The sequence below is a fragment of the Pyxicephalus adspersus genome, chromosome 12 (genome assembly GCF_032062135.1).
Source record: "Pyxicephalus adspersus chromosome 12, UCB_Pads_2.0, whole genome shotgun sequence".
Lineage (NCBI taxonomy): Eukaryota > Metazoa > Chordata > Amphibia > Anura > Pyxicephalidae > Pyxicephalus > Pyxicephalus adspersus.
In genome coordinates, this window is record NC_092869.1 from 8666638 (window position 1) to 8677938 (window position 11301).

An 11301-nucleotide genomic window follows, 5' to 3' on the forward strand; every position below is an offset into this window, starting at 1 on the left:
ATAGCACAGTTCTGCTCTATGGAGAGGGGAGGGGGAGAACGATAGAGCAGCACCCTGCTGAACGCTCTCCTTTACTTTCATTACTATCTGTCGTCGTTCATCATTCGTGGATCCACCAGGATGGACGACGAGCGCTGTACACACGCCAGATGTCTGATGTTAGCTCTGAGGCGATTATCAGACGAGAATCATCTGATGTCTGTGCATAGCCTTAGATGAAGGGAAAGCAGTGAACTTAAGACCAGGACACACAAATTATATTTTTACATCAAATTGATTTCTCATCAGATAAAATGATCAATACTTATTACATGCGTGAAGTGTTTTGATTATCAATTGGAAATTTATCAAGTCAATAGTAAAATTAGCAGGAGATCTGATTTTGTGTACCAGCCCCTAAAAATACGTATACCATCCTTAAATATCCTTAGCATTGGTATCTCATCAGCTGCTTTTATTTGCTCTTTTATTCCCATCCACACAAATGCAGATCCACAAAACACAGCAGAAACAATCATAAAACATTTTAAATAATAAATAAACTAAATGTATGAATACACAGGAAACATCTATGATTATTTCCCAATAAAATGGTGATTTATTTGCACTTTGAGGGAAATTTATAGTGCTTTCACATATATTTTCTTTTATGTCCAAAAAAAAAAAAAAAATGCAAGTGGAGAGGAGAGTACAAATCAAAACCTCTGCCAGCTGCTGGCCTATAGTGCCCACAGTCCTTAGGTACCACACAGAAGACCCCCCGGCTCCATTTGTCTACCCCTAATGTGCATCAGAAAGGAAGGGGCTGTGCCGGTGGCATGCTAAACATGTTTCTCCATGAGCCATCGCATTCCTGCCCCCCCCCTCAGTTCAAGGGGTTTACACTAGGAGAAGATTGGAAAATGCAATTGACAGGTGAGGTCTGCTGTGTCCTAATCAAGTGCTGCAGCCAAGTTTTGAGAGACTTCTAGCCAAACACTAGCAGTATGGAGGTAAGTAGGATAGTTCAGCAATGAAGCCATCGTGCTACAGCACAGGGTGCCTTGAAATTCACAGGACAAACGCCTAAGAACTCAGCGGCACACTACAAGCTGTCCCTGAAAGTGTCAGTTTTACAATAATTGTTACTAATAAGAAAATTATTTAACAAGAAGATTACACTTACATGGAGGTTTGTCCATGCCTCTCTTAAATGAAATGTTAGCTAAGCCCAGTACGTGTTTGGCTTAAATAACTACAACAAAGATTACCTAGAAATGTTTTCTGTATACAGCCTCTCATAAAAGTAGCTGCACTCCACTTTAATCGCACATTACATATTGTTGTTGTTACTGTAAAAAGCAGCAATGAACTCGAATTGGCTAGTCGGAGGCAAGGCTTGTCATTTTGGTATAAAAACTTCAGCCAAAAGCAAAGTCAAGCCTTTGATAGAAAACTAAAAGGGATTCTCTGGAGGGGCATGGAAGAGGCTTTAATGCACAATAGCAGGCTCCTTGTGTACTATTTTGAATTTCTAGATATTTTAAAAGGAGCATTGGATCAAACTCTGTTCCTTCCAGCCGTGGAGGAAACGCAGCACCTAGTGGAGTTTTATCATTTTGCCCAGCTGGATGTGTTAAATGCTTGAATGAGTTTACACACCACGCTTGAAGAAAGGGTCACTATAATGTAAGGGAAAGAAAACTATTCTAGTACATTGGGACAGGCATTTTATAAGCTGAAACAAAACATATTTGAAATTCACTTTACTCCTCCCCTACAGCAATACTATAAAAACATTGCAAACCCAAAATCTAAATTTCTAGTAGGTTTTGTATCACTGTTTTATTGTATAGTTTTCTTATGCACATTTATTTTTAAAAGCCACTGCAATTTTGTTACCAGTCTGCCTTGTAAGCATTCATAATGCAAATGTAAGAGGCAGACTGGCAATATTGATGCTGATTGTGAGGCAATGACTTACTGTTGGTCAGCCTGCAGCAGCAAACGCTGTGTCTCTGGGTAACACACTGCAACAGAGAGGTATGAAGCCAAAACTCTGAAAATATATTATATATATATATATATATATATATATATATTAATTAAATGCTCAATACTGCTACCTCTGCTAAGCTCTGCTACTCCACCTTTACCTACTCCATCTCTGAAAAGAACAAATCACTTATAAGGGTAACTGTTTAATTAAAGCACAGGACCACCACACAAAGTACATTTTAAAGTTGTAACTGTGTCAGTTTTTACTTTGTAGATCCATGTGGCGCTATAAATCAGGGCAAAGATACCATTTGCACAAAAGACAGACAAAGCCTACATAAAGGATTTCATAACATCTGTTGGCTTCCATAGTAGCTCACAGATACAGATTTTTCACACTCTCTATTATCTTACACCACTGAAAGGTCTGACATTTTTTAAGGTCTTTCTAATCCAGCTGAGGCCTTGTTGAGGAGCTGCAGGCCTCGGCACAGAAGACAATCGACTCCGTTCACTTATATGGTTAACTTTCCAAAGGGTGGCAATATCACCACTGTGACAAGTCTCTGGCATGCCTGTATCACACACACAAAGGAATGCAAAACCCATAGATATATTTTACACTATATAACAACAGTCAGTTCATTGTCTTAGCCAATATGTCTGCACCAAGAACTCATCACACGTTGTCCATCACCCACGGCTAGTCTCTAGTCAGGCGGCAGTCTTGCTGGTTTGCTTGAAAAGCAGTCAGGGGCTTATTCTCAGGAAGGAAAGGCCAGTGTAGCATTGAAGAACAATGAGGCACCGGCCCTTCCAGCGCTGACAAGGTGACGTGTTATTGTGAGAGTTCAGCCATCCCAGCTCTATGGTACAGTGAACTGCGGACATGTCCGGTTGGGAGGAGGGGGCTACCCGGCTAGCTTGCTAGTGACAAGTGACGACTTCCTCTGCGGAAGGTCCTGCGGCGTTGGGATATGATCACCAGTGACTAGGTTTTTATCTGGCCCAGCGCATGGCAGCTGCTTGTTCTTCATCTTGGCCTTTGCCATGTTGTAGTCTCCGGAATCAAAGTACTTTTGCTGCAAGAAGAAACAAATGTCAGGAGTGGCCTTGAAGTGATAAAAGAACACAATCATTTATTCAGAGATCACAAAATTGTGTTTGCTTTCAACACCTGCTGAGCTTGGAATTATCCCTTTGTTCCCCCTGGAATAGTCTAATTTCAATACCACTATAAAGACAAGAGCACTCACCACATAATGTACATAAATCAGGACAGAAAACATTTAGTAATCCTGACCAGTTTAGGCAATTTTAGGCTTTTTTTGCCCTAAAGCAAGCTCTGCAATAGGCTTTCTACAAGATATTGGGGACTGGTTTGGTTATCATATTTTGCAGAGAACAACAGAAGCAGTCAGATGACAAACACACAGCACAAGTCCACAATCTAATCTGATAGTAAAGAAAATAATTACACATTGAATACACAGCAAATACTGGGGGGTGTTACACTGGCTATTTTTGAAGCTGACATGCAGCATTTGAGTTTTCGGTAGTTCAGCTGAACAGTTGGAAGACTGAAAACTCAAATACATTTATTAAAGCTTTCCAAAACTAATATGGGTGAACCTGGGTGAAATAGAAAACCTTATTCCAGATTTGGAGAACACATCACTTCCTGCATATTGAGTTGTCTTTGCAATTGTCATGGAATAACTTCCCAAAGTTCAGGGTTTTAGGAGCGCTGTTTGTTGTTCATAGATTGCCAGTAACAAAATAAATGCAAATGCACCCCCTAATGTGAAAGGGTGAGAGTATCAATGAATTCAGTAATATACATACCTCACATACATATCTAAAACAAACATTGGTAAAATTCTATCAGATATGGTTCTACTGTTTGCACAGATATTGGTTAGGTATGGTCGGTGAAAAAGTATAATAAAATGGAGAGGTTTGAGGAGTAAGGTAGACTTTGGGTTATGTACTAGTTTGACTTACAGGGTAGATATTTTGGATGAAGGGGAGATTATGTGTATATATATCATATACATGTGTATGTATATGATATATGTGTGAATGTGTAACATTTAAAGTTTCTGTGCTGTATTGATCCGTGGTAAAGTATTTTAACATTTGATGTAACTTTGTATACAAACAAGCTATGGTATAGAACTGCTCCATCACAGGGGTAGGTAATCTATGAACTCCCTCAACTCGGCTTAGCTCTACTCCTAGGCTTGTCAAACTGCTGACATTCATCCCACTTTATCATTGACAACCCTCCCACAGCCTGATATCTATTTTCAGCTGGTGCAGACAGTCCAGTGCAATGTATTACAATGAAGCAATGAGGACATGTAACAAAGCAGAGCAATAATATGCTGGATAAAACAATGTTTGTTCTGCAGGATAATGAAGACATGCCTTCAGACTTGGGCACTGTGTGACATTCAACCGTCTATATTTACTACTCAGTTTATCAAAGCTGATCATCAAGGCCATGTTTTACTTTCAATTAAAATTTAACTAGTGAGCCCAGCAAAAGATAATGACATTGCAAGTGTGCAAAACAATTTATATCCATGGGGACTGTACACTGTCAAAGGGATACATCTTCTCATCTCTGACAATACTGTAAACCAGGGCTAAAAACAAAAATTCAGAATGTAAAAAAACCCAAAATACCACAACAAAATATATTGTAGTTTGATACACAAACTACAGAAGAACCTTTAGTCTGTATTTCATATATTTTTTTGTAGTTTTGCTCTCTTGATGCATAGCAGTGCATTGTTTGCCAAGTTCAACAGCTTAAGCTTACATTCACACACCAAATGGGTGAGAGAAATGATTGTCCCAATTGGATCTGTCTTAGGTTTCAGTCGGTGAAAGACAGGCAGCTTCTACCCACAATGCTCCTGCAAATCCTTTGTTGTGTATATATGTCTGCTTTTTCAATGAATGCCCGTTAATGTAGGGGGGTAGGGACTAGAGCATGGCATTGCCTGTTTATGTAGGATGGTAAAGACTAGGGCATAGCATTGCCTGGTAATGTAAGGGGTAGGGACTAGAACATGTCAATGCCAGTTAATGTAAGGGGGTAGGGACTAGAGCATAGCATTGTCTGTTAATGTAAGGAGGTAGGGAATAGAACATGGCAATGCCGGTTAATGAAAGAGGGTAGGGGCTGGGGCATGGCATTGCCTATTATTGTACGGGGGTAAGGACTAGAGCATGGCATTGCCCTGTAAAAAAAACTTGCAATAATGAATAAAAAAAAAAGGTTTTCCGACATCTTTCTGAAAATGCTATTTGCCCTGCAGCCTCTGTCTTCCATATTTCAGAGCACAAATACTGAAGTTAGAATCATCAGCGGTCTTGTTCCAATGAAATGAAGTCACTGGCAGTATGGCAGCCAAGCACATAGCATTAGAACAGGCAGCCTACACATTTCTTTCAGAGCAGGTTTTAGGATTTGATGACATGGAAGTAAATATTGCAAACACTTGAATCAAGGAAACAAAGTCAGGTATTTTTTAAATCCTAGCAGCATCCTGTCTCGTTGAACATGACCAGATTAATGGGATTTAACATTCTGTAAAAAAGGGCCGGTATATTGAATGGACTAACATCATCCAGCATGTCAGATAACTGCAAACAAAAACAAGCCGCCATTCTGCAGAAGCCCGGGATCCTCTGATAGCACAATTTACTATCTGACCACCATGCTGGAGCTTCTGACTTATCTGACCCTGCCAGAATCTATGATAGCCCCATGTACCACAACCCATGATTATTACTCTGCACTTCCACAAAGCATTGCAGGAGATTAAACAAAAAATGCAGAGAAAGAGCAAATTCATGGACAGGCAACAAAACATTACTATTAGTAGAGGAGATCTGCATTGTCTGTGGATGAAAAAAGTGTGAAATCCTAGCAATCCATGCTAATGACTGAGGAGTACCCCTAAAAGGCCACCTATAAAAACACTGCAGAGTTCCAGACCCCAATTACCTTCTCATTTGCTGCACAGAACCTCTGAAAAATTACTTTTTTTTTTTTAAGAATGTCTTTTGTTATGCTATAAATGGGGTTCTCCACCTTTATAGAGGAGATTAATCGCAGAGAAGAGGATAAATCATTTATTGAAGTAAAGCCTCACCAGGTAATCTTGAAAAAAACATTCAAAGTACTAAGAATGAAGGTCCATGTACCCAGTCTGGGTCCCCCTTCATGACTCACCTATTGGTAGAAGTCAAATGATCCTTAAGTTACCATTACACTTGTCTTACCCCTCGTCTCTGACATAATGCCTAAGCAAGGGGGACGTTCCCACCTTTCCCAGAAGATGCCTTAAGAATACAGTCTTGTGGGATGATGCGCTTACAATAAACGGAAGAGTTTTAACCTGAGGGTTCAACTGCTCACATTACCCAGGAATCCTCCTAAAAGGATGGCGATTTTGAAAATGGAGGTGTTTTATTCCTGTGTGTCTTGCTTTCCTAAAAGATTAGTCAGAATCCGACAGAGAACATAGCCAGGCCTCTCATGTTCACTGTATTTAGACTGTGGCTGGCCTGGCTGTACTTCCTAACGAGAATGATGGACCGTGCCAAGCTCAAAACCTCATTTCCTGTGGCAAACTGACAACTCTAGGGCCCTTCCCTATGATTAGCAAAAGCGTTGTCTGCCTGCTGCTGTCTGTTCTCCTTCAACTGGCCAATCAAGATGATCTCCAGATTTCCCTTCAGCCTTGGACAGATCTACAGGCTCCTCTCCTGGACTGAAGTGACATTCTGATTTACCTGCACACTTTAAGCTTCTCAAAATGTGCATTAGAAGCTGAAGCTAATTAAAGAGAGCCCACCTCATTTCCTGGCTGGAGGACATTCATAATCATCAAACTGTTTTATACCCCCATACATAATCCATACACACCTATATACCCCCCATACACACCTATATAACCCCATACACACCTATATACCCCTCATACACACCTATATACCCCCATACATAATCCATACACACCTATATACCCCCCATACACACCTATATACCCCCATACACACCTATATACCCCCCATACACACCTATACACCCCCATGTTATAACATTTCTCTGGGATCCCTTAATGTGACCCCAGACTAATAACTGACACTGAAGGCCTCAGCATTAAAAATGCTGCCCCCAAATTAAGGGGCAGCTCCGCCCCCACATTTCCCATAATGCACCGGGCGCCCACTGACATCCAGCCCAGCGGAGCCAGCTCCCAAGGGCCCATTGGGCCCCCTGCACCTCACAGCTGTTCCTTTCACCCCACCAGCTGGTAAGCACCTTTACCTGCTTCTCCTCCCCGCTCTCTTCCAAGGTCACGTCCCCTTCGTATTTCTCCGACATGTTGCCGCTACAGGGACCGACGACTGCGGATTCCCCAGCACGGCGCGCTTCACTTTCTCCGCTTCAAAATGGCGGCCGCCGTGTCTGACGTCACACGGCTGAGAGCGAGCAACCCTTCTCCCCCCACCACTACCAGGGTAGCGAGAGGCCGCCAATCCTTTCCAGCGGTGACATCATGCAAACCCAATCGCTAGAGATAGCGGAAGGCGGGCTGACCAATGACAGGGCGAGACGGGATGAGGAGGCGGGTGATGGTGTAGGAGCGCCCAATCAAAAACAGGTCGTGACTGGGTTCTGTTGCCATGGGAGAGATGCATCACAGTGCAGGGATGTGTGGTGATCTCTAGCAGGGTGATGGATGCTGCTGTACTGGTTGTGTTTATATCTCTGCTCATTACCACACAGTGACTGGGGATAGAATTCAAAGTATAGAAAAGAATTGTGTAATATAGGAAATAAACATTCACCACAGTGTACACCTAACCCATATATAGGCACATACAGACTTCATGGCCTATATGTGTAATAATATACAATAATAATGTGTAATATTTTTTTTTTTAAGGTACGAATTGAGGTATGAATTCTTTAAAACAAAATGCACATTTACATAGTTAAGTTGTAAAAAGACAAAAAGTCTATCAAGTTCAACCAGTAGGGAAATAAACATATCCCAGATAAAAAATCCTATAAGACATAGTTGGTCCAAAGGAAGGCAAAAAATCCCCTGGTACAATTTGCTACAACGGGAAAACAATTGTTTCCTGATTCCATGAGGCAATCGGATGTTCCCTGGATCAACAGTCACTGTTATCTTTACTTTAAATCCTTAATCCCCAGTTATATTCTGTGCTTCTAGAAAAACATCCAGCTTTTTCTTAAAGCAATCTATAGTAGTTGCTGAAACTACCTCCAGAGGGAGCCGATTCCACATTTTCACAGACCTTACAGTGAAGAATCCCTTCCTTATCCGGAGCTTAAACTTCTTTTACTCCAGACCCAGAGTGCCTTCTTGTTCTTTGTAATGATCTCAAAGTGAATAATGGAGAAGAGAGTTCTCTATATGGACCATTTATATATTTATACAGGGTGATCATATCCCCCCTTATACATCTCTTCTCAAGGGAGAATAGATTCAGTTCAGCTAATCTCTCCTCATAGCTGAGCTCCTCCATTCCTTTTATTAGTTTAGTTGCCCTTCTCTGCACTCTCTCCAATTCCACAATGTCCTTTTTGTGAACTGGTGCCCAAACCTGTCCTGCATATTCCAGATGTGGTGTGACCAATGCTTTGTACAGGGGCGGGATAATGTCTCCATTTCCTTCTTTGAAGCATAGCTCGTTATTATTCTTCATTTTGAAAGAAGTGAGGAAGGGACTGGCTCGCCAACATGTTTTTATTCTGCTTTGTGACCCCATTACCTCCCTGTTTCTGCTGGTGATAACGGTTCCTGAGAATAAAAAGATAAGGGGAGTCATCCCCAGGACGAGAACTAGGGAGACATATCAAATGTAGATATCTATTCCAGAGACAAAGGATCTAAAGCTACGTACACACGTCCAACGGTTCTTGCACGATAATCGGCCCAGGGCCAATATCGGGCGAGAATCTGGCGTGTGTACAGAGCCAGTCATCCATCGTCCGAACGACCGTCTTGGTGGATCCTCGGACGATGGATGACTAACGATCGTAACGCAAGGGAAGAGAGAGAGTGCACAGCAGTTGCCACTCTGCCGTTCTTCCCCTCCCCTCTCCATAGAGCAGAACAGTGCTGTATGTATAGCACTCGTTCATGCATCGTGCAATCTTAGTCGTTGGAAAGGATCGTAAAAGATGCTTTCCAAAGACTATTTTTGCACGTGTGTATGCAGTTTAAGAGGGGAATTCATCCCATTTTGGTGATTTCCTTTGACTTCCTGTTGTGTTCCTGACAGTGTCGGGAAACTTCCCTATTGGTACATAAACACCATAAAAAGAAGAAACAAGCTTGGACTTTACATACCATGTTAGTTTGTCAAATAGAAAAATATATTAATTTAATGATTTTTAACAAAATATTTTATATTTCCAGACTCTTTTATGTAGAGAGTGTTTATTTTTTTGTTTAGTATACACTTTCTATTAACATAACCTGAAGGAATAGCTAGTGATTATTTCAGGTGACAGTTTCGGAACAATCACCCTATAGATAGGCGGATCAGTTTTTTGTCTCTATAGAGAGGGAAGAGGACTAGAGAACTGTGCCAGTTAACAATAGAGAGACTAACAATGTCCTCAAGGATTTCATGAAGGACCCAAGTTCACCCTAGGACTCAAGGACCCAAGTTCACCCTAAAAGATCATTACCTTGCTTTGGGCAATAGAAATATAGTGAAGCCTTTCTCAACTATGTTCTTTCAGCTGTGATTGGTTGGTCTTTCTTTTGATGATGCCTGCATAGTCTTTGGAACAAAACCACTTAGTAGAACCAGTTGCTGGACAGAAACAATCTATTCAGGTTTCCAGCCTGTTCTGTAGAAAGGGAAGAAGACATGCACAGCTTCAAGACTTTTTTCTAGAGCTGCCCAGACTCTCTGGAATGGTCCTCCTCATCCTTTTCAGCTTGCTCCTACTTTCTGTTCATTTGAAAGAGCACTCAAAACTCATTTTTGCAAAATTGACTACCCATCATCTTCTGTCTTTTGAAACCTACTACTCACTCCTCCCCACCACTACATATCTCCCCTCCTATTGTGTGGTACTTTCCCGACCTCCTAGAATGTGTCACTGTCTGTCATTTGTTACCCCTTTTTTAATGTACAGTGCTGCGTAATATGTTGGTGCCATTGTTACGCTTTTTGAGAAAGGGCCACTAGGGGTTGCTACGCCTTGCGCGGAAGTGGTGTGAGCCCTGAGAAGGGCCAAGGCGCAGAGTCTAAGCAGTACCAGCTCTTCTCGTGAGCCTCTAGTGGTGAGGATGTGCCACAGACAGATAGGAACACTGGAACAGCACAGGGAAGTTGGCTGGAAACAACATACTGGACAACGAGGGGTTAACACAGGAGCTAGACAGACGCACTGAATTAGGCAACAGGAAGAACTAGCTCAACAGAACTAGGGGTTCGGCACAATAGGGACACGTTGCACGAACACTGAGTGCTGTGTCTGAGCTAGCTAAAAAGCCAGGGATGCCTAAAAGACAGGTTGGGCAAAACTGATAAAACTTGGAAGAGCAGGCACGCCAAGAGTCAGAACTGCCTGCATGCGCAAGAGAAAGACGCCTGTGCTTTAGTGAGGAGGAGGAAAGTGTGATAACTATATAAATCCTGTTTATCAATAATAATATTAATATTAAAGTTGCCAAATACACCAGTTAAAAATAGTGTCAGACCAACATGGCAGATCTCTAATGACCTCTTCAATTACGTCAAGGGGCACCCATACTCTTACTAGATTTTTACTCAAAACAATCATAAACAAATGTTTAGGGCAATTTAAATGTAGTACAGCTTTTTTTACACAGGGTTATGAAGAATCCTGGGGTTCCTCCAGAGATTCCTTGGGGTGTGGCCGATTGGTCTTTTTTTGATGATATGATACCTTCATAGTTCCCAGAACAAAACCATTTAGCAGAACCATTTGGATATACTGTGGTATACCGACAACAAATGTAAGGGGCATTTTTCCCCATAACCCCAATGAACTGCATTTAGCAGTAGTTCCCTGGGATTTGCTGTTTGTTTCTAGACTTTCTCCAGGATAAAAAGGTTGAGATCTGACCTAGTGTGTATTTGTAGTCTTGTCTGGCATTTGTCAGGGGCTTAAAGAAACCAACTTTTTGAGTTTGTCTGAACAGATGCAGGGGGTATTAGGTGGTTTAAGTACCCAAAATAGTACCTGCATTGACATTCAGTCAACTCCTCGAGGGCTGTGTAAAA

The 11301-nt window shown here is 41.6% G+C and overlaps 1 protein-coding gene across 1 annotated transcript; it reads right to left on the bottom strand.

Moving 5' to 3' along the window:
- Positions 1-240: 240 nt before the first annotated feature.
- ENSA (endosulfine alpha) lies at positions 241-7507 on the bottom strand. Its single transcript, XM_072428743.1, has 2 exons — positions 7173-7507; positions 241-3102 (listed from the first exon to the last, which is right to left on the bottom strand). Exons 1-2 carry the CDS (start codon positions 7382-7384, stop codon positions 2889-2891), a joined length of 426 nt encoding a protein of 141 aa, XP_072284844.1. The 5' UTR covers positions 7385-7507; the 3' UTR covers positions 241-2888.
- Positions 7508-11301: the final 3794 nt, after the last annotated feature.

Coding starts and splice junctions, on each gene's coding strand:
- ENSA (XM_072428743.1), bottom strand. CDS start 7,384: ATGTCGGAGAAATACGAAGGGGACGTGACCTTGGAAGAGAGCGGGGAG. Junction 3,103..7,172: donor AGCTGCCCCTTAATTTGGGG/GCAGCATTTTTA, acceptor GATTGTGTTCTT/TTATCACTTCAAGGCCACTC.